Genomic DNA, 24,162 nt, shown 5'->3' on the forward strand with positions numbered 1-24,162 from the left:
TCCACGTTTGAAATTCAGTTTGTGTAGAGAATCTAACATTTTGAGCAAACTGTACTTCCAGCAGCACCTACTGGCTAATCTAACATCACATGTAAGTAACTAAGTAAGTCATTTTTAGTTATATAGCGTATATGTATGTGGATAACACATTTGGTGTTGGGATGTAGGAAGGTTAATTTAATCTCTTTCTTAAGTTTCAAACGTGCCAAAATATGAAAAAATGTCATCCATTTTATTCGTTCTTTCCCTGATGAGGACACTTGACCAAAATCGGTCAAAATTGATCTAAGGTCAGTGGGCAAATTAGTATTTTTGGCACTTATAAAAACTGTTGTATGCATTCTTGTTTTACTACAAGCAAACCATTGTGAAAAAATGGTATATAATACACAAATATAAGTAAATCTATTTTATGTTAAGTGACTTTAAAGACACTACTCTTAATTCAGGGACCAGAGATGTCAAGCTGTTGAATCTGAATAGCAGAATTGAGGCTTTTTATCTAATTCATTCATTTTCTGTGATGCTAATCCCTAATGGGGGTTGTGGGGGGGCTGGAGTCTATCCCAGTTTCATAGGGCAAGAGGCGGGGACACTCTGGACAGGAAGCCAGAAAGACGTACAACCATTCACACACACTCTCATTCCTAACACAACACAGGGAGAACATACTAATTTTGGATTTCTCTACAGCTGTAGGAAACTCTCAAGTTTAAATAAAGTTTTGGAATGTTGATGGTCATTTAATAATAATAATAATAATAACACATCATATTTATTGATTGTTTTTAGAAAAAGCAAAGACGCTTTAAGGACAGGAACATTTGTTGGTGACTGTACTCGTGCTCAAACTGAGACATTCAAGGGTCACTTACGGGCTGGTGGCTCCGCCTCCGGAGCGAAATTGAACGTAGGGCGCGAGCTGCAGCAGGAGCCGGACGGCCTCGGGCCACTCGGACTCGTTGGAGCGAAAGTCGCACGAGGAGGAGTCACACTCCTCGAAGCTGAACTGGTAGTAAGAGTTGGAGTCGGAGAAGACAACTCGCTGGTCCACTGGAGAGACGACGGACAGAGGAGCAGATCGCATGTCAGCCTGATGAACACGTCCATTAATGATAAACACAGTTAAAATGGGCTTTTGTAGAGGAACCAGCAATGAAAGGAGAGAAATCGAAACTATATTTTGTTAGAAAGAACCAAATTGACTTCAGAAGCATAAACAAATTCAGAGATTTAGAAAACTTTGAAAACTATCATTGATTATTAAAAGCTGACTTATCAGAGTTTGCTAATAACTGGGATTTAGAGTAACAAAATGTAGGTTTTTCACCAAGTTGCGCTAAATAATTTAGATTTAAATCCAATGATGATGCTTTGAGGACATTCTGGCTCTTACTGAGGGAAAGATAAAGGTATAAATATAGATAACCTCCAAACACAAGGAGACATCCAAACCTTGTAAGAACCTAAAGGAGTTCTAAATGAACACATTTAACTCGGTGGTAAAACCTGTCAGAGAGTGAGAGTGGATCTGTACGAGTAAAAATAAACTCCTCAGTTTCTCCTTAGAAGATGAAACGATCCTTCTCTGGATCTCTGCCTCATATAGTTAAACCTCTGGGTATGTCGAGTGTAATTGCTTGAGTGTGGGTGTGTGTGTTGGCGAGTGTGTGTGTGCGTGCGTGCACACGTGTGCACGTGCGAGATGGGCCATTTACCAGACAGCAGGACTCCCAGCTCCAGCAGCACCTGCCAGACGCGCACAGCGGTGGTTCGACATCGTACATAGACACACTGCTCACACAGCCACTGCACCAGCTCCACGCCCACATAGCTGCGCCTGGAGGGAGACACACACACACACACACACACACACACACACACACACACACACACACACACACACACACACACATACACACACACGTTGGTACACACAAACATGGCAGCGCATCTCAATGATGCAGACTCTTCTTCCTGGCACAAAGCTCATCTTTATTCTTAATCAATAATCATATCGACTTTTCATTAATTCTCGTCGAATGTCTAGAGCACTGAATAATTTCAGGGAGCGTGTTCCTCAGACGACCTTTCAAGACCCCCTCTGTCCCTGAGGTCGTCCCTGAGTCCATGACCTTAGAGCAGGGGTCTCTCATAGGGGTGTTGGAAAAGAATATTGCGATATATTGCCATAACAATATTTTTTTGATTTTTTCTAAGATATTGTATCGATAGCACTGTATTGATTACTTAAAAATATTTATTTATTTATTTTCCATCTTTGGCTTGCAAATCATGTTTTATGTGTTACATTTTTTTATGTTTTATTGTTCAATAATAATAATAATAATTCTAGTTTTTACCATTTTTAAAATATACCTTTTTCATTCTTCATATTGTCGACTGAACTTAATACCATTGAAATAACAGTGAAATCCTGCGAGATACGGACAATGACTGTGGACGAGAGGATACAGTGGACAACAGCAGCTTTTAAAGCTGATGTTTGGACATATTTTCGTTTCAATACAAATGAAAGCAGTTACGACTTTGACAAGAATCATGTGGTCTGTAAATTCTGCAACGCCAGAGTCAAGTACGCGGACAATACTACAAATATGTTCTTATTCCTACAGTATCACAAATACAGTATATCGTATCGTTGCCCCTGTATCGTCAGATTCACACCCCTATTGTGTTACCTTTTTACAGGGGAGGGTGGCATTTTTGATGGGGTGAAAATGAGCAGAGGAAAAAATAAAGGACATATATCCTTATTAAGTTTTAAAAAACATTGAGAAATCCTTGAACGTTTGAAGTATTTAGGAATTAGCATTAATACATACCAGGCTCACTTTGACAGAAAAAAGATTTGCAAGCCAAAGGATATTTAAATAAAAACCTGTTTTTTGGAGGATCTCATATATAATTAACTTGTATTTAACTGTCTCTACACTGGTTGTACATCAAGATCAATACTTTTGAAGATAAATCATTCATGACAGTCATGAAAAATTCAACTTATAGTCAATACTGCTTCTAGTGGTGAAGCCTTATTTTGTCTTTTGCTTGTTAACAAAGAGGGAGTTTCTAAGGATCAAAACCATAAACATAAAAGTCTTTCAAATATGGATAGGAGCTAAAATTGTGAAAATCATTTTCTTTTAATATGCTATACATTAGATTAAATATTGTGAAATAAAAGGACATGTTTGAATTAAAATAAGAATCTTTTGCCCCCCCTTAAGCCTTGGAGTTGGTCTACCTCTTAAAAAATGGAAAGGCATTAAAGGTATTTAAAGGACTACATTTAAGAAATAGATAATAAATCATATGTATATTATTAAATAATGATTACAAAAAAGACTTGTTTTGAAATGTTAAATACATGGTTTGCCCTCCGTGTTGCTGCTCAAGACTCTTTGAACCCCAACCACAGATGTATGTTCGTGAACCAAGACAGAATCTTGAATCTATTTATACTTTGGTCCAGATGTTCACATGATTATTGCATGCCACCATACTGAACACTTATGGTTCATCTTCTACTCCAGCATTTACAAGTCACATGCTCTTGACCGGCCAATGTCAGAGACCGGTGGGTGAGTCACTGCCTCGGAGGACTCATTGATTCAGCTGTGCAGACGACACATGTGCGCACATGCACTCTGACGCACACGCATTAGGAGAAGCAAGCGTACCGTATGATTCTGGCCAGGTGAATCTTGTCTTTCGCTGGATACGGTCCATGAGACAGGAAAGCATTTCTCACGGCTCGTCCGGCACACGGAAAACTCTGTGAGCAAGACTGAGACAAAAAAAACTATATAACATCACACACATTATTGCTGTAGTTATTCTGAGTTTAGTTCTTCATTTATTTTTCTGTATTGGCCACACAGAGAAGCATCTATTGGTGCGGTTCGTCATTGAGCAGCTCACAAAGACGGCTCAATTTCTTTCCACGGAGGAATTAAACATCGACTTTGTGTACACGTTGCACGCTAATCCTGCTATTGATGCTTTTCTAAATAAGACACAATTTCAATTAGGCTGCTCGCATCTGCTCCCACTTTGGATCCATTTATTCTTCTATGGGACACACGACAACATTTCTAATATATAAACCAAAAGTGAAACACAGAATTGAAGACAACAATTGATCTTTTTCGGATACATGTTATAAAATACACGCAATATGTCAACATTCAACATAATATTTTGAATCATATTCTTGTTATACTTCAATCACCTGACAGATACAGACTATCGTCTAATTTTAAGATAATAAAACAGACATTTGAGACATTTTGCCATTGGTTTAAGAAACATTTTTCTTGAATAGTTACTAAAAACTTTAATAATGTATGAATACAAGAAAATAAACAAGTTTTAAACTCTTTACAAGCAATTTAGCTCTAATTCTTTCAATATCTTGAAATAACACGTGTTTTTTTCTTGTTAATTTGACTCAAATTAAATCGAGCTAAACAGCGTTTGACTAAAACAAAGTAAACACTTCAGTTCTTGCAATGTTAATCTCGTTCTTGTATTTACATTTTCATTTAAATAGTCAACAACTGAAACTACCAACAGTACTGTATCCTGTATTGATAATACTAGCTGTGAGAAAGTCTGACATCACCTGTATTGTGCTAAACAAGCATCAATCACAGCAACACTTGAATAAAAAGGGATGACATCATGCATGTGCTCACCTTGTGTACAGTCGGTCCTGAACTGGGCCCGGGTATAGTGTCGGGTGATTGCTGTTGAAACACAACACACGTCAAAGTCAACGCGCACACAGTCAATACACTGAACATACAACGTCTTCAAAATCCAAAATGTCAACCCGGGAGCCAACAACTCACTCTGTGTTAGATGATTTGTTACCAGATTATCATCGGTTTTTAGGGTTTTAAATAGAAGAAAAGAGCGATGATCCAAACTATCATCAATCATAGCATCCGACACGATGACATTGCTCTCCGTGTAGCCACCATTAATTCCGGTTTCACAGAATAATCTCCTAATCTTTAAGGATTATTATGGCGCCGACATGGCTTATGGTTACTGATACTAGTCTTTAAATCTGATTAAAATGATACCGAGGTCAAGTTTCAGTCGGGCTTCGACATGTTGTAGATGCTTAGTTTGCAAGTGTTGAACGATATTCTGCTTCTCATATTTTCATAATGTTTGACGGTCCTCTTAAACCACCTGACGTCTTCTTAGACTCCAATGTTGAACCTTATGAACATACTTATGGAATTAATTTGATGAAAATATTTCAGTTATTCATTATTTTCTCCATGTTTATTGCCGGTGGCTACAAATGACTGGAGTATTATTTCCAGATGGTTGAAAATACAAGCTTGTATTGGCTCAACAGAGGGCGTTCTAGAGAGAAAGCACGCTTGTGTTTGGATTCCGGTCACGTTGCTGGTGTTCATTAAAAGGCCCACAGAAGCAAATCTCGTGCAATAGCAGAGCAACTGGTGTACGGAGCAGCGCTGCTTCACCAACACAATTTGATTTCCTCCAAAACTCTCGACCGCCGACGCTAATGAAGCGGGCGGAGACGGCGAACAGGAATTTGAAGCTTCGTCCGATTAAAAACAAATGAGCAGTGTTGAGGTGGAAGATGAATGGAGGAGCGGAAACATAAATCAGGCACGGAAGAAGAGGGAAGGAAAGTTGAGCGATTCAGATCGGTCGGTGAGTGTTATAACATAAATCTGTGTGTGACAGAGGAGAAGAAAGGATGGAGAAGAAAGTTCCTGTGATTCATCCCTGATGAGAAAACAGTAAAAAGATGAAGATTCTTTCAGAAAAAGACAGAAGTAACGTCAAAGTCGTGATCAGATCAATTACGCAGCTGGATGTCTTTTATCACCTTCTCTATCGTCTACGATTCCTCCTCACTGGAGATTGGATTTAGCAAACACACAAGCGAACAACAAATGTCTTTTCCAATTGAAACGTCCCTGTATTTCATAATGTAGACTTGAGCCCGGTGACCTGCAGATTGACACAGAAAAGTCTGTATCAGTTACAGTTTTTTTTTGAAAACTCTGACAAAAGGCAAGGATTCAATGTCATGATAGGCCAGGGGGCGGACAGAAAGTGTAAGATCAGATTCTTAGTTTCCTATTAAGAATATCAGCAAAATGAACTCCCCACACTCAGATGCTCCATTATTAAGACAGTCTGATGACTCGTATAGCAAAATGAATTGGTGCTTAAAAACCTATTGGGCGATTTGTTATTCCGCTTTGACCCAATTTCTCATTCATTCTGACACATGCTGAGTCTCAGGTTCCGTCAGCAATATTACCTTACATGGAGGGTAAAACACATTGTCGCTCATCAACACTGAGGTTTGGTGTCTTGGAGCAGCAAAAAAGAGCGTTATAATATTAGTTTATGCAGGCGAGCACATTAATGCGAGTTGAATAAGAGGCATTTTCACAGTTAAAACAGGTAGATTCATAATCACTGTGACATGCATACACAGGTTCTGACAAAACTGGTATTAACCAAAAAAACTTGAGTGTAATTTTTGCAAAAACAAGAACACAAAATTTAACCTTTTGGTTTGTTAATTGTTACATTTTGTAACAAAGGTTAAATATGCCTTGTTCTTGCCAATAAAAATATGTATTTAAAACAAAATCCTTGTGGTATTGAAAACTATGTTGAGTATCCAGTATTTTCAAGTAGTATCAGTATCAAGTAGTAAATATTGAAAAAAAATATATATATATAACAATTCAAGTGTGCTACTATGGAAACACATTCAAAGTTATCGTTGTTTTATTATTTAAAGAAAAGTCGGATCCAAAGAAACAGATACCAATATCACATCCATTTCTTTTTTTATTCTAAAGTGAGAACATTCCAAAAAATGGGTGAAGAGAAAGAAAGAAACCAATGCCATATGAAAATCTTTCTGAACCAATAAATCTGAGGGATATTTTAATTAAAAAGAAAAGTTAATATATCAGTAAATATATCATGTTTGACATCTGGTCATATAATACTTTGCAATTCCTAAATATAAAACTGAAACATAATAACACACCACACATCTCAACATATAACATCTTAAGACATTTCTATTTATTCAGGCTTTTCCTTGATTTTCTGGAACTCCTGTTGTGTTCTCAGTTTTATCTTGACCTTTAAAATATATACTTTATTGAGTATTGTTTTGATTATTTGTGACCCTGGTCTGGAAAAGCACTATATAAATAAAAATTACTTACTTACTTACTTACTATATCTGATATATTATTAACTTGAAAAAAACATGTTACTGTTATCTAACACCAAGCTGATACTTACATTTATTTAATATAAATTGTAGTACAATTAAAATAAATGGGTAGAATAGGTTTCCAAAGTTCCATTAGTATAGGTTTGGGGATGAATTGTGTGTGTGTGCATTAAGGGACATTGTCACAAGTTTTTAACCAATTTATTTTGTTTTCATCTGCTAAACGTTTGAGGAAAAATAGAATCTACTTTTTGTTAGGATCATTTTAAACTCTGTTGGCACCTCACATTTAAGATTAAGACATGTTTGTTTGCAGCTCGGCTCTACTCAATGACAAAAGGTTGAATTCTTCGTCAACACAATGTAGTGTTTGAAAGGCAGCACGACAGGCAACAAACATTCAGACTAAATAAATAGTCTGCGATTCCTTATCTTGTTCTTTTGTCTTTGTCGCTCCATCTTATCTCCTCCATCTCTATGTCGTCCGCCGAACACTCTCGTGAGAGCTTCTCTTTCAACACAATCATTTCAGCAGCAAAGCCACCCGAGGTGTTTGATTCATTCATGCTCGATCACACGACGGGGGGAATGTCTGCTGGCCATGTTGCCGCTCGTGGCACCTTGTGATGTCCTCCATCACAGAAGGCAGCGACGACAAGGGGAGAACAGAGAGGAGGAAGCTATGAAAGAGAGACGGAGCACATGCTGACACGCTTATCAGTGTGATGACTTCAAAGTGTGTACACACGGCGAGAGGGAGGGGGTCATTATCACCGAGAAATGGATTACTCTCAGATTAGAGAGCCGAGCTCGGTGCCACGGCGTTCTCGGCGAGACCCTCCTTTCAAAAACATCCACATGCTACGGATGCTGTCGACGCCTCGACAGGATCATCAGTCAGAAATGAGATATCAAAGCAGCATCGCTGACACCGAGCTCACCTCAGCCTTCACACTTGCACACATCCACTTCAAATCACCCCCAACCAGCAAACCCCTGGACCACAAACTCAAGGACTGAGGGCCAAATCCACCCCCCAATTCATTGTATGTGTCCCATGAGCCATAAGCAATATAAATTAAAGTTGCTATATTGATGTTTGAAGAGGCTAAGATAGGATCATTATTTCTGTGTTTCTGAAGCACTAATTTGCTAACAAACTCAATAATAATAATTTGCTTAGCATACAATATAGTTTGGACCCCGACTGCGACTTTGTTTTAGATCTTCTTTCTCTGTGATTGCATTTGCCGCCCCTGACTAGGATCCAATGCCAAGCACAGTGTAAGACGATCCCAGTAACCCAGGAGTGTCTAAACTTGTTTTACAGGGGCCACATTTGATGATGTTAATAGAAGGGGGGGGGTCAAATGTTAAAGGTGACTTTTTAGAGTTGTTCTATTTGGAAGTTCAAAATAAAAGCCACTATATATTCATTTATTTATTTCAACACAGAATTAGATTCAGCAACTCAACAGATAAATTAGAATTGTTTTAGGAATTAGCATGGACAGGTTGCAGCTGCACTTACAACATGCCTGCTGTAACCAGAACATAATGTAACTGAGATAATTGGACACGACCCAGAAGAATTAATGATTTATTTTCATTATTTAGATGAAATTGTTGCAGTGCAGAATGGAAATGTTCAGGACCAAAGAAACTGCTATGTTGACATGACAAGTAGTATTTGTCAATAAAATGAGTTTGAGATAAATAATTTGAATGTATTTGAATTTTTGGTCAAAATCCTTTACATTTAATATTTTTGAACAGTGTAATAGACAAATGATACTTTGAAACTTTAGTAATCTGTTGAATATGTTTTTTTTATGTACATATAGACTTTTATTTTACCTATTGATTTTAAGGAATTAATTTACTTATTGTTATCGACCGTAAAGTGTGTAACATAAAATCTATGTCATCTGCTGCTTATGCCAGATACTGCAATAGTAGGACAAACAAGTAATATGCAGCAGATGTATACTTATTAAGGGAGCAAACACGAGTGCTTACAGAAGATTAATGTAAATACCTTGTACAGAGAAAACCCCTCTCCCTCCATGCTACTTCAAGGTAAAAAGTGCATAAAAGAACATCATAAAGGTTTCTTTGCTGGCAAAAAAGGGGGTTTCTTCATACTTTATGTGACATTTAAACCAATTTCTCCTGCAGGAATTAACTTAATGCCAATAGAAGTCTTTATGTTATGGGCTGGGGTTTCTCAAAATCCCTCAATTTTGTGCGGCTTATACATACTGTGTATATATATATATATATATATATATATATATATATATATATATATATATATAAACCCAAATGCAGTTAGGAATCTAAAATAAAACTGCCATATATTAAAAAAGAGGCAATATAGCATCTGCCTCTGGAGAATATCATTAACTTCCCGCCATGAAAACGAATATTCGCCATGAGAGCAGAGAGTATGAGAGTGTTTTATCATCTGTAATTTGTTTGAATGGCACATTTAGGGCACATTAGCACTCACATCCAGAGGTTATTAAGAACAAACCACGCTTTGTTTTCCTCCCACTTCTCTTCTGAACAAATTGTACGATAATCAATTAAAAAGATTAAAGTGGGTTAAAATTAAAATATATTATAGTGTAGGGATGATACAGCAACATACAGCATGAAGTTATATGTGGGGCTCGGTATTCATTTAAAATGTTACATACCAGCACCAATACTGATTATTTAACTTTCATTACTGAACAATACTTTTTCAATTATTGTATAGTGTCTTAACTCAAACAAATGGATAACTGGATAAAGGAATACTGTGCAAATCTGGAGTTTTATTATTCCAAGAAAAAGAAGATACCTACAGTAGTTTCCTTTTGTCTGTTTGTTTTAAGCACCCATATGTTTTTTTATTGTTAATTTGTCAATTTAGTTATGTTTCATTCAGTTAATGTTGTTTTTGTGAATCTTTTACTGTCCAACGCAATTAAATACACCAAACAGGCTCCTACACTATTGACCGCATCAAACTGTTTGGTTAATGGTACGAAGGTTTATTTATGTTTGTTTTTAAATAAATTATATTATGTCTCATTTAGTTTTAGTGACCATAAATAAGATATATACTGTGTATTATTCTTCAATTTTGCATTGTATAGTAAAATTATGGTTACCATCCCATGACTAGCATTAACGTTGGGTCTTGTTTTCGTCACATGATAACGGGTCATAAACTACAATATTTTGTCATAGTTTCCTTTGATGGAAGCAAACACTAGTACATACTGAGTAAATTCTCACTTAACTGTCCGTGTTTGTTGGAGTAACCAGGATGTGTTCTCCCTGCATGGAGCAAACATAAGTAACGCCAAACAGTTCTGAAAAATATTGGTCGGTTCTACAAAAAAAGGAAATTTTAGTACCTAAGACCACACTATGTATTCAGGTTCAATTCATGCCAACTGTTTTTTATTTAATAAAATAGTGTCCAATAATAGCAATATAAATAAGATGTTTCTTTTGCTACATTGCATTTGTATGTGGGTCAGAGTTGATGAAATCCATCATGTTATTATATCGTTCTTTCGTTTAACTGGTTCGGCTTGTACAAATAAAATTTGCTATTTAAAGAAGGTAACAGTTTCTACATGCAAAATAATCTAAAAAACTAAACAAGATCAGTGAATTCCCTCTGACTGAAAGAATGCCCGCAGAGCATCACTGACAGTTCAAACATTACACACCTCCATATGTTTAAATCTACACGTTCAAAGCTAGATTGAAGTCAAGACGTCTCTTGTCATCAGCACTGCATCTGCTGGGAAGTAGGTTAAGATTCCCTTTAAGCAACACAGTAACACCGCCGTTATATTGTCGCCAATAAAGAACTAATAACTCCGTGCAGGAACAAGTCACAACAGCGATTATTGTGAGAAAGGATTCTCCGAGGTACCGCTGCTGGAGGCTGCCGCTGAAGAGGAACAACATCTCAGCAACACAACCGTCGGATCACTTTCACGACTGACAAACACGCAGTCGATGTCATACATATCTTTAGTGGAGTCAAGATTACAAGGAAAGGGAACAAAATAGAAACTCAAGATTCTTCATGTTACAAAAGGAATATATGTGGTAAGCAGCTGCACAAAGAAATGCAGCTCCTGTAGTTTCAGGCAAATATGTTAATCATGAGGTTTGATGAATTTGTGAGCTCAGCAAATCATCCGTTACAAACTTAAATTTGGATTCTATGTGCACAACAAGACTCTACACATATATATTTGACATGACATGGGTGTTTATTTACCTAATTTAAAAAGAGCTGTGTCTAAACTTAATTAATCCAAGTAGCAAAGGGGGAGCTTTCTTTTTGACACAATTAATCAAATTGATGGACAAATTGTTGCCAAACAAATAAAAATGTGTTCTCATTCTGCACCTGAAAAACAGTAACTCCAATAATACACCTTGGACAGTTGGATTGTGTATTTAAATAATAATAATAATAATCTCTATTTATATAGCGCCTTTCTAGACCAGGGTCACAAAGCTATGTACTTACGCTTCTTTATTAAGGTACAGAATTCATTTATGAAGTTATTATTATAATTTTATATTATATAATGTATTTTTTTTTCATGCAGACTGTTATTTCTGATGTTGTTATATTAACATTTATTTAATAAAGGACCTCCACGAAGTGTGTGTTATCCTGCCCCCAAAAGATTAAACTATTTAAGTGTATATTTCATTCATTACATAAAATAGCAACACACAGTCCTGGTGGTTAACATGCATGCAGTAGCTTTTTGCTACAATTCTCAACCTTATCATCCAGAGACGACAAAACATCCTTTATATACAAAATCTTTTCATCCCATGATCTGGAGAAACTTGACGGCGAGACGTCAAGCATTGAAGTAATGTGTTGCCTTGACTACCAAGCTTCCTCCAGCTTCGGTTTATAGATGTGCACACGCACACGCACTCTGCGACAGTGGCGGTTGTGAGGAAATATTATTAAAAAAAAGATAAAAATAAAAACAACACCTGAGTCGTGACAGAATGGTGAGCGCGCGCTGGGAAATACTCACGCTCTTCTTCCGCAGGTGCAGCCCGTGCTTCAGCAGACCCGGCAGGTCCCGGATCTTGTGCTTGAGCTGCGCCTGGTCTCGGGCGCTCCGGTTCCAGCGCAAGCCCGCGAGCAAGCCGTCCTCTGCGGGCTCGGAGTCGTCCATGCTCCCGCCTGTGTCTGGTGTCACCGCCCGCTCCCTCCCTCTCTCTCTCGGCGGAGTCTCTTAGCTTGTCCTCCTCTCCCGGTCCTCCTCCTCCTCCTGGACCCGCATCTGAGACCGAACTGCTGCCCGCGACGTCAAGAACCCGCTCGTGTTCCGCAGCAACACGACGTCACCGCTCCACCCAGAACCAGCAGAGTGTGTGTGTGTGTGTGTGTGAGCAGGTTAATGTGTGTGTCACAGGTGCAAAGGAGGATTGCATCACTTCCAACTCTAAAAAATACAATTAAAAAAAACACTTTTAGTCTAATGGCGGCTCCTCACCTGTCGCGCGGGGGGAGGGGAGTCACCTACTACGTCATCACGCTACCTGGCTCCTATTTCCATAGGTAAACAAAGAGAGTGGTGTGTGTCAGATGTGGGGGGTTTTGAGGCCCCCTTTTTTTTTCGTGTTTAGTCTCCAGGTACCAGTTTTACTAGCAGCATGACTCACGTGAGGAAGAAGAAGGTGTGAGGTTCAAATGGAACAGGAAGTTGTGAGTGAGTCATGAGTGGAGCATTCCACTTGTGTTCAGTTAGCCAGGCGAGTGTAAACATTCATTGAATGCACCTTCTTTCAGCTGTTTAAAATGATTGAATTATCCAGTTATTTATTGACCTAAACTCCTTATTTCAAAAACATTTGGTTTAGACTTTGTTCATTTGTGTTCTGCTCAACCACCATAGTCTAGTCCACACATACCAAGGCCAATGGGCCTGTTCAAAAATACATTTATCATTCAATAATTATCTTACTATGTTTGATTTTGTGTTTCCTATCTTGTTGCCCCATGGGCAATTATTGAAGAATCGTTAGTGTATTAGATTACATCATTTATCATCCATACTAATATATATATAAGTTTTTTTTCTGAAATGTTTACTACAATAATCTTTCAGGACACACAGTGCCCATGGAGTCACTCCATGGTTGCAAAAAAGGTATTTTTTTATCAGCATATCCCATGTATTTTCTGCTTCCTTGTATTTATGATTCCATTAAATTTAAGTGGCAAACATAATACCCAACTGTAAATGTAAGATATGTTGTTTACTATATATAATTTGAATATATAAACCTTTAAAAGAACACTAAAAAATACAAGTAAAACCCACGTTAACTTACAATCAAACTACAGTATTTCGTAAATTATGTTTTTTAATCTCTTCTGGAAGGTTTGTTTTTTTTAAATACTTAAGATACAATGATATCAATGATGTTAGTCATTAACCACTATCTTATGCCTGGACCTGGCGGAGGATTTTACTACTATAACCGCCGTCATTCCGAAGTCCACTTCCTGGCCAAATTACAAAAAACACAATTGTGTTTTTTTTTACTTGTTCTCTGGGTTATTTTACTCTTTCCCCTGAATGTTTTTACATGTGTTTAAGTAAATAAGCCAATGTTTGTGTCTATGTCTGTGGCCTGTTTGTCTTTCTGTCTCCTCTGATGGAGCTCATTGAAGAATCTTTATTTTTTTTAAAACGTTCTGATGGTTTGTGTTTATCAGTTCTTTACTCTTTTATTCCAAAGCAACTGTAAAGACATTTGGAGCTGTTCCTAAGAGTCATTATGATGGAGAAGTTTGTCATTAGTTAAACTTTTTGCAAGCGTCCATTCCCAGTCCATTCCCATCAAGAGTATCCACTCGCTGGTTGAATCGGGAGAAACTGCATTTGATGCTGAACCCTCAACGAGTAGTTGTCACTGAAAAAGTGAAATCATTGCGAGATGGCAGAAGAGAAAGAACACTTCATGGTGTGTCTGGTGGTCATAATGTTATGGCTTATGGGCATACATGCAAACAAACCCTGCTTTAAAGAGGGTGCGGCGATGAGTGGATTGATCTCCTTGTTAAGCCGAGGCGTCCTGAGAGTGAAGACGTGAGTGGGAGGCTTGGATCTAATTAAAGGATCATGTAACTATAGTATGAAAGAGAATTCATTTGAATTGAGCAGATGTGAGCTGGATCCTCTAGACTCCGTCAATGCAAGCAGAGTTCATCTCCAGTGCAGTTGTGTAACTCGCAGCACTTCTCTAATAGGAATTGTAATCTGGGATAATTGGCCCCTTACAGGGACTCCGATTATAGCGGCACCGTAGCTGACGGAGGTAATGGGCCGACATGCATCGTGCCTGGCAGCCAAATAATACTGCAAACACGTGCAACAAACAATTCGTCAGTCAAGTGCAACATTTCCAATACTACCCCTTGTTTGTACTGAGCAGTGTGAAGAAATGATCAATGAAAAATGTGATTCTGTCTCCTGAAGTAATAGAATATAAGTATATCCTTTGAGCAATTGAGATGATGATGGGCACAGAATCAAGTTTAATATGGCATTTGTGCTGTAGTACCTCTGATTTCCCACTAGATGGGACAGTCCAGTCTAGTTTTGTTGAGGTGAGTCAGATACATAAGTTTGCTTTAATAGGGTCTGACAGAACAGGTTAAAACGTTCTGTGAAATGACTTAAATAAACAAAGAAAAAACCATAAAAAAAAATTTGATAGATTTCCAAACGACCAAAAATACAATTGTATGGCCCTTACAATAACCAACGGGAGATGAACATATCGAAATTATTCTTATTTATTATGTTTTTAATATGGTATAAATTAGACCGATTTGAAATGTCATGGTGTTTGTTTTTTTTGTCCCTTCTGTTGACCTATTGACCTGTTGTAATTGCGTTGTCATTAACTCCAAAGATCCGCCCCCTATGCACATCTTTTACCGCAGAACAGAAAGAACATGATAGGAATGAATGCAATTGCGACCTCAACCTCGATGGATTTACTTGCACATGTTGGGCAAAGTAATTTGCCTTGATATTTTTATTTCTTAATTAAAGGGCTACTAATGTGTTGATTTGAGTGTCTCTTAAATAGATCTTGGACTTGTACTGTACTCATCAGTACGTGTCTTGTTGTATATATGTATGTATATAAAACTCAAAAATCCTTTTTACCATAACCACGCCCACTCTGCTGTGATTGGTCAAGCATCATGGTTTATCAGCACAGCATAGGCAATCCATGAAGTCTCCGACTCCAAGGACATGAATACAGAAAAAAACAGTGTGCTCGTCGCTGCTGCAGGAGGAGCGAAGCCTAATATTACCTAATAATGGACTCCGGTCTCGTAACCTCTCAGTCTTAAGATTTTACATGAGTGGCCCTTATAAATAAAAAACACATTTAGCTGGTGTTTATATCGTAAAGAACTAAAATTAAGTGAAGAAGTGGCGCGGACAACGACAGCAATACTGAACACCTGAATGTTGTCTATAAAAAAGTGTTTTAATCCACTCTGGACGATTGAAGAAATATATCACCATGAGCCATCTGATCATAAAAGTAATAAAGTAGTAGTAAGTATAAATATGGAGTTATCAACGCAGGGATCTCCCAGCAGGTGGATGTTTTTCCTCCAGAGGACTTGACCTTCAGCATGAATAATAAAACTCCACCTTCACAAAATGCAAAGTACTGCTTCACCTCACTCATGAAATAGTAACTGTTCTTATTTATTTAAAGTGCTGGCTTTTTAAGACGTCCACGATCTACAGCAGTCATAAAAAGTCACTCCCTCATCCAATCACATGGGCTTGTGGGCATCGTAAAAAAAAAGGCAAAAGGAAAATTCAAGATCATCCAGCAGAAGACTGTCAGGGGAGATGTGTCAGCGGTGTGCAGGAGAAAAGTCTGTTAGGAGCAAGAAAAGATGTTTACGCTTAACTTAAATTGAACTTGTGCTCCACATTAACACATGCTGACATCATGTTGTGGCCCCGTTAGACTCCTGGCTGTGTTTCCATTAGACGCATTTTTTATGTAAATAGTTTACATTAAAATTGAACCCCTATTCTATTCCGTTTTCAAAAACGTATTTACCTTCTTCTTTTTTTTAATATAGTGTTAATATACAGTTGCTTCCTTTTTACATGATTGATGATGAGTTTCTATGATTCCATAATTTACTTTATTTATTGTCAACATATATATTGATCAAATATGTCCTTTCTTAATCTGTTGAAGGTTTGTTTGTCATATTTAAAATGTCTTTATTTATGTGAAAACGTTTTTCCATTTTTCATTGAATAATCATTACAATCATTTAACCATCTGACATATATACATATAACTTTGTTATTCACTTGAATGTATCCCTTTATCTCCATATTTATCTAAAATTCATACAAAATGATAATTATCAATAAAACGTCTCCTTAATGAAATATCTTTATTTATGTATTTATAATTTACCGTGGCTATCCTGTTGTAGTTCCACACATCAATATAAACTGTGAGAGGAAACCTGAGTTGTTAAAGCAAAAGCAAGGAAACAGAGAATGTAATGGCGGCTCATACGGAACCATCCGGAGGAACTGAGTTGCCTTTTCCTCTCGGTGAAAAACAGGGATGAGATGCAGAAATTCCCTTCAAGGCTTTGTTGTCATGAACATCTGTAAACATCAGGGATACATGTGGAACTCGATCGTGACGGTGTTTGTGTTTCTTCACTCACCGCGATGCTTTATCGCACCAGAAGACACCTGAAAGTGAAACAAAAAAACGGAGAAAAAGACTGGGTGTTTCCTAAATCGCTGAGAAGGCAAAACTAGAGAGTGGGATTTGGATTTGGTGTCTGGAGGAAGATGAAATGTAAACCCTGGGGAGAACATATGAGCACAATCGTGTTCACTGTCACTTCTGCAAACGCAGCAAACAAGTCCACATGTAAATAAGCGAGTCCTAAATAAAAGAACAGGAGTATTGCGAGCAAAGGGACCAGGATTAATCGTTGGCGGAGGAAGAGACGGTTAAGAGAAGACCAGAAAAGCAGGAGACGCAGAGATTGAAAACCAATTACCAACAACCGAGAAATAGCATTTTATCCCAAACTGTCCCAACGCACAGAAAATGCACAGTGCTATCATTTCTCCCCTGCATACAAATGTGACACCCCCCCCCCCCCCCACACACACACACACACACATACACACCCACACACACACACAAGGACAGCAATCTCTCCTTATCACCAACTCACACACACCCTCACAGTTCTCTTCAAACAAATGCACCCTTGATTAAATATTGACGAGAGCATGACTTGAACTGAGGGGGAGACGCAACATTCTTATGGTATGGGGTTCTGCTTGTGCCAAAAATATTGTTGTCTTTGTCTACTGACCACTTGTGGTGTCCCCATAGGCACTGTCTATGTCTGCTGCACTTTCCATTCCATACAGTCTCTTACGCCCTCTTCCTTCTGCAAGTAATATGTGCAGTATCTAGAGTAGAACCACCGACTGAGGTACATAGGTTGTGCTCAGTCAAAACATTATTGAAGAGAGTGTATTGTTACTTCATGAAAGTACACCTTCTTAACAGTTCCACACTTATCGACGAAGTACAGAACGAGAACAGCTGTGTTAGATGAAGGAATTTTGAATTGTTTGTGATGTTACTGACGGACACAGGTGCCGAGACTTTTGAAAGATCAGCCACTTCCTGTCCAGGTGGCTGAGCTGGGTTGCCCTTGATGGGGAGACTAGCTTCCTTTCTCTGGCTTGAGAGAGGAATCCCAAAAGCGTGTTGTGTCTGGAGACTGGTCTGACACCAGTATTTTCTGCAGGTGTAGTGGTCAGAACTGGAAGACAGTGTCAGGCTCTGTTGGCAGTCCAGGAGGCAAAAGCAAGGCTGCTACATGGCTTCTTGGTGGGCTCTGTGGCAGTTTGACGAGCCCAGGAGAGAGGAAGTCGACAGCTTTTCCACAGTGAGATCCAGAGTAAGATGGAGGAATAACGGCCTTGCAGAAAAGTTTGCCAACAAGAAACTTGGACCCGCTGTAAACCATACATCGACTTGGAAGATTACCTAGTCGGGAACCAGCAGGACTCCTGCTCCAGCCAGCATATGATGTCCTCCCAAGACTGTCAGATCTTCATTGCTAGGGGTTGACAGAAACTCCATCATTTCCACTGTGCACTGCAAGAGGTTCTCTGAGGCACATCAGCGAGCTGCTGCCTGAAATCCCTGGGAGAGGTACAGATGGTGCCATGACCAGGTGCTGAAATTTGCACCATCTGCACCGGAATTCCGTTCATCAGGGCTGGAGAGAAACCTTGGCCACAGCAGAAGTTCCTTGTTGAGCTGTTGTTTTCAGCATGTGCCAGACAACTGCAGGTGGAACACTGATGAACATCCGGGAGTGCAAAGAAAAATTTATGGTTGGGATTAGCAAAAGTTATGGTTGGGATTAGCGGTACAGGAGAGGAAAATGCTAAGAACCTGGACATGGTAGAGGTACATGAGCAGTGGCTGGGGGCGATCACCTTGACCCAGAGGCAACACAAGGGGTATCACAAACACATTTGTTTTCAGGTCAACTTGACCCAGAGGCGTGCCAAGGGTAAAAGACAACAGTTCCCTGTTTTTCCTTTTTAATGCGGTAATAATGATGAATGGGCTGCGAGTGATCAGAGAGGAAGGATTCTTGTTTATCCCTAAGTAAGATGGATTGACAGACATCTGAACGTTTGCATGAACGCTGAACTTCCTGTAAACAATAGTTCACATATATATACATTGATGCTTTTTTTTTTTGAACCCGTCTCCTGTGTAGTTTTTGTGTGACTATTTCTTTGTGTGACTTTCTGACTATTTGACGTTTCTCTTGTTGCAGTCTGGTTCGATTCTTTCTCCTGGTGTTGGTTTTTTCTAACGCGATCCTGTCAGTTTATTTTTTCTCGGACCTTTGTCGCCATCCTGTGGACAATTGTTGAACTAAACCTTTGTTATTTGAAATATAAATTGACTTAGTGGACTAGAGTACTTGTTTTTGTCAAGGGAATTATTATTGTATTGTAGATTGAACCATCTGGATGAAAAAATGATACTGGAATATGCCTTCTTATAACAAAAATGTATGATCTATTTGCACAAAGCAAAAACACAAAGAAGTTCAATCAATTATTTCGAGGTGACTCAAGAGTGTTGGAAATAAAAGAGGTATGTTTATACAAGTCTCCTGACCTTCTATAGTTTTTACATTTGTATTTATTTGTAGAGGTGTATTGTTTTGTTGTTCAAGCGCTTTCTGACTCTGGTCAAAACTGCTAAAACTAACTTACTATAAAAAATAAGCGTCGTTCACGAAAAAGGGTGTAATATGAAGATCTCTCCGTGAGATGGCGACAAAGGTCGAGTTAAACCGCACGCGGATGAGCCCAGAATAAGAAGGACGTTAACAATCTGGTGTTTTTGGATTTATGTATTATTTGTTTACGCTCTTTAATTTCATGTTGTAAATATGTATAATGTAAATATGTTAAAAAAATGTAACAACAGTTTCCTGTAATTAATTGCGTTGTGGAGAAAGGGTAGGTTTAAATGCATTATATGCTTCAGCCTACTCCTTTTCAGACTTCTATTTCTTATCATTATTGTTTGACTATTATTGTTTTTACTATCGCTAACTTTGTTCCTCTAATCTCATTTGTTTTGTTTTGTTGTCTGAAGTTTATTTTCTTATTGACATACACACGTTCGGAATAAAGCATTCAAATCAAAAAATCAAATTCAATACTAAATAACATGGCATTTAAATTTTTAATTTTAAGTATTTATTTAGTGTGATTTTGTATCTAATAAAAATCTCCGGAAAACACTGTGTATTATATATAGCTTGCTGTGTGGGTAACTCGCTCCTTTAAAATCACTCAAATCACAAACTATTTAATCCTAATGCTCCCTGTCCAGCTCCCAAAATTGTACTTCAATAGATTAGATAAATACATCACATCTTTAACATGACAATTCTCAACGCCCGGGCCAAAGCTGTCCTGCCAAGTGATTTTATGTGGCGCGACAGAAGGTTGGATAGATTAATGTTCATGTTATTTTGTGACATACTGGGCCAGTATTTTAGGAAGAGATTGTACAGAGACTTTCCAAAAGTTACTTAAGATGTCATAGAAAAAAGTAATTGAATGGAGGTGTTGCTTAAGGAGGAAATACACAAGGATACTTATGGAAGATTAAACCTCCAAGAATCATCACTATCAGATGTAAGCTGTTTGGCCTTAAACAGAGGCTGATAAACATTGTAAATGGAATAATAAAAGAGGGGTCCCACAACTCAAAAAGACTATACCTGGCCTCCAGAATTGTAACTCATAACTATTGGGCTGCAACCATTTCTAATTTAAACAGTGGATCGCTTTTCAGGATAGATCTCCAGAGGGATTAATAAAGTCAATCTAATCTAATCTAATCTAAAGAAGGTCCTATATCAGTTTCATGTCCATCAATGATACCACTTGACACCCCTGGTTTTGTGCTTCATTCAATTTGGCTTCACATTATAAATTATACCTTTAACTCTCATTCATTTCTTTAGACTTGAAGTTCTATTGGGCAAAAGTCAAGGTTCGTCACCGCACATCATCGGTCCCGAAAGTCTCCACCTCCAAGGGACTCGTATGATAAGAGGGGTGTGATTATAGCTGGCTAGAGTGAAGTCCATTATCATGTCATAATGGCTCTCGAACCTCTTGTTCACCAAGATTTCAGACGTTATTACTTTATAAAGTAATACATTCAATACATGGTCATGTTGAGGGACTTACTGCATCGTGGAGAGGAAGACTTCAACATTTGAAACATGAGAGTGAGTCAAGAGAGTTGGAGTTCATGCAAAATAGTTATTGACGTATAAACAAAACCGAGATGTGTGAACGAGGAAGTTTGTGTTCAGTATAAACAAAGGATGTGGTCAAACACTTTTATAAGCAGGTCATTTATAACTTTCACTTTGTTATCATTAAATGTCGTGAGTATTATAATTATTGGTAGTATAAGGATTAAGGTTGATTTATATTTTATTCCTGTGTCACCGCGCCTTAGACATTTAGTTTTGATCGTGAAAACATGAGTCAGTTGACAAATAAGGTGCAGCTCTTCTCTGGAATTGTAATACCTACAATCTTCCTCTTTCCTCTTCCACCTCTCTCTTCAGAGTTATTTGGGTTATTTGCTTTTTTTATTAAACGTTTTCTGCAAGAGGATATATAAAAAACAAGTTTTGTAAACTAAGAACTCCGTGTAAGGTACAAATAAAAGAGTACTTTAAGTCTCAGTTTTTACTTTAAACTACTTACATTAAGTTACATAAACACCCATCTTTAAAAAAAGAACCTGACCCAGAGGCAACACAAGGGTTAGTAAGTAGGTAAGTTAGTAATTTATATCTGGAAAGCCACTTTCTCTGAACATATCTTACGAAATATTTGAGAAAAATGTATTTAAGAAACATTTTTTGGAAATTTCCTCTATAAGTGTTTTCATTAGTGGGTAAAGAGTAACAATTGTAAAAACATTGCGTTTAGAATTGTTGTGATAAATATGTTTGGTTTACTTTTTAATGATTTATAATTTACCAATACATTGAAGTTAATGGGGGCAGGTCTTAATAAGCCTCGGCTTCACCCGCTGCTACCTTTCGGGACATGAATGTAATCTGTGAACTATGATGAAATGAGATGAAATGTGATCTAAACTGTCATGCCTGAAATAAACAATTCATTCATTCATAAGGTGCCTTTGACTTCCCCATTCCCCCCCAAAAGTAGAGATTTCCCATTGAACTTCATATTCATTGCACTAAGTATATGTTATGCTGTTAGAAATGCGTAAGACACTGATTGCTCCTGATGGCAGATTCGGCGCCATGTGGTGCAGCCTACTCCCATCAGTGTGTTTGTGACCCTGGTCTAGAAAGGCGCTATATAAATAGAGATTATTATTATTATTATTATTATTATTGGTCGAGCTCCCACACTCTTTTATAAATGAACTGCAAGCAGACAATTTACATACAAACAGCAAAATATGTCCGCCCTGTCATGGACAATTTCAAATAAGAGTAAATACAGTTTATTTTGAATAATCATGAATATAACATAGTGGACATGACAGGGTGGACACATTGTGAAATGTCTTTGTATATATGACCTAAAATAGCTATATTATAATATTTTCCTCAGGCAGGTAGACAAGAAGAAGCTCCAGACAGTAACTGGACTCGACAGGCGGAGAATAGTATCAGAGTCACGTAAGGACGTGAAGTTAACATGACCTGCCTTCTGTAACAGATAAGGTGCCAAATCTGTGATATCAAACAGGATCACATCTCACCAGGGAACAACACCTTGGAATCTCGTTGCGCCACAGTCAGTTTTTTTTTCTATATACACACACGCCTGAATGCCTGAGCACACACACACACATACCACCTTTTTTTTTTAAATCTCCATTCACAATGATAATTGAAAAGTAAAAAGCACAACAGTGTTTAAAACCCACATAAATGAGGTAATAGGAGTAATTACTTTAGAGTTCTGAACATAGTGTGAGAGGATCAAGAAGTCAAAGAAGAAAGCAGGAGCACTTTATTGTCACTTAACCGACAACTTGGTACGAGGATTATAATAAAAAACCTCAGGTGACTCTGTTACATTCCTTATTTGAATATATAACTCTTAACCTTAAAGCCAGGTTCATATTCTGTAACCACAAAACCTCGTTTTTATTCATTGTTTATTTATACATTTCTTCCTCTCGTAGTTTGATGCTGAGATATATTATTATGTAAAGTAAGTAAGTAAGTAAGTAATTTGTATTTATATAACGCTTTTCCAGACCAGGGTCACAAAGCGTTTAAACAATCAAAACAATATTCAATAAAGTATATAGCACAGTTAAAACATTAGCACAAGGTATGTGAAGCAGCTTGTCTAGATGATTAGACACATGCTCACGGACACGTCTATTATATCACTCCCGACTCACGAAGATCCTTTTCATTTAGTTTTTGTGTTTTTTTTTATATAACTGTCCCAAGAATCCCATCAAGGAACAAGTTGAAAAAAAAGGAATACTACTTTTTTTTTTTTTTTGATGATGATGGATGCCCCAACGGTTCATTTTAAATTTAAATTTCAGCTTCTTAAAAAAACAAATTGAACTCCAAAGTTTCTGCAAACATAAGACCCATCTCAAACCTTCTATGACCATGGGGGGATCTTAAGAAGTTTTACTATATTTTCTTTTTTTTTAGCTTGCCGGGGTTTGTGAGCACGTGCAGATTTGGTTTATCAAAGACTGAGTATTCTTACAAGAACCTTTATGAACTAGTTCAAAATGTTCTTCTAAATCATATGATTTACAGCCAGAACGACACCGGAATAACCTGATTCATTGTCTGAGTTGACAAAGCTACCATGATGAGCTAGGAAATAGGAATGTGTGATAACATGCACTCTTGCATGAAATTTGATCCGAAGAAAACAACAAAACTAAATATCAAAATGTATTCATCTTCAGGTTGCAGGAGAGGTTCCTCTCTATGTCTGTGCTGCATTCTCAGTCATAAAGATTTGTATCATCTTTCCTGGTATAGTTGGAGCTGAGCCTGGTTTACCGGTAAGAGAGAGTTTAGTTAGTCAACGTTTTTTCCACACTTCATTTTACAATACCTCTTTCGTATTGCTTGCTGCATGAAGAAGATTATCTCTCATTCCAATGCATGATAGGACACTAGGACA

The 24,162-nt window shown here is 37.8% G+C and overlaps 1 protein-coding gene across 1 annotated transcript in view; it reads right to left on the reverse strand.

Moving 5' to 3' along the window:
* Positions 1–12,718, reverse strand: part of rapgef5a (Rap guanine nucleotide exchange factor (GEF) 5a) — a 41,931-nt gene extending 29,213 nt beyond the window's left edge. The window contains exons 1-5 of the mRNA XM_087787672.1: positions 12,364–12,718; positions 4,719–4,769; positions 3,702–3,808; positions 1,719–1,840; positions 876–1,053 (exon numbers count right to left, since the gene is read on the reverse strand). Coding sequence (XP_087643798.1) covers positions 876–1,053; positions 1,719–1,840; positions 3,702–3,808; positions 4,719–4,769; positions 12,364–12,507 — 602 coding nt within the window. The 5' untranslated portion in view covers positions 12,508–12,718. The remainder of the gene's footprint in view (positions 1–875; positions 1,054–1,718; positions 1,841–3,701; positions 3,809–4,718; positions 4,770–12,363) is intronic.
* Between the last annotated feature and the right edge of the window lie 11,444 nt (positions 12,719–24,162).

Source organism: Callionymus lyra, chromosome 3, assembly GCF_982586985.1.
Source record: "Callionymus lyra chromosome 3, fCalLyr1.hap1.1, whole genome shotgun sequence".
Taxonomy (NCBI): Eukaryota; Metazoa; Chordata; class Actinopteri; order Syngnathiformes; family Callionymidae; genus Callionymus; species Callionymus lyra.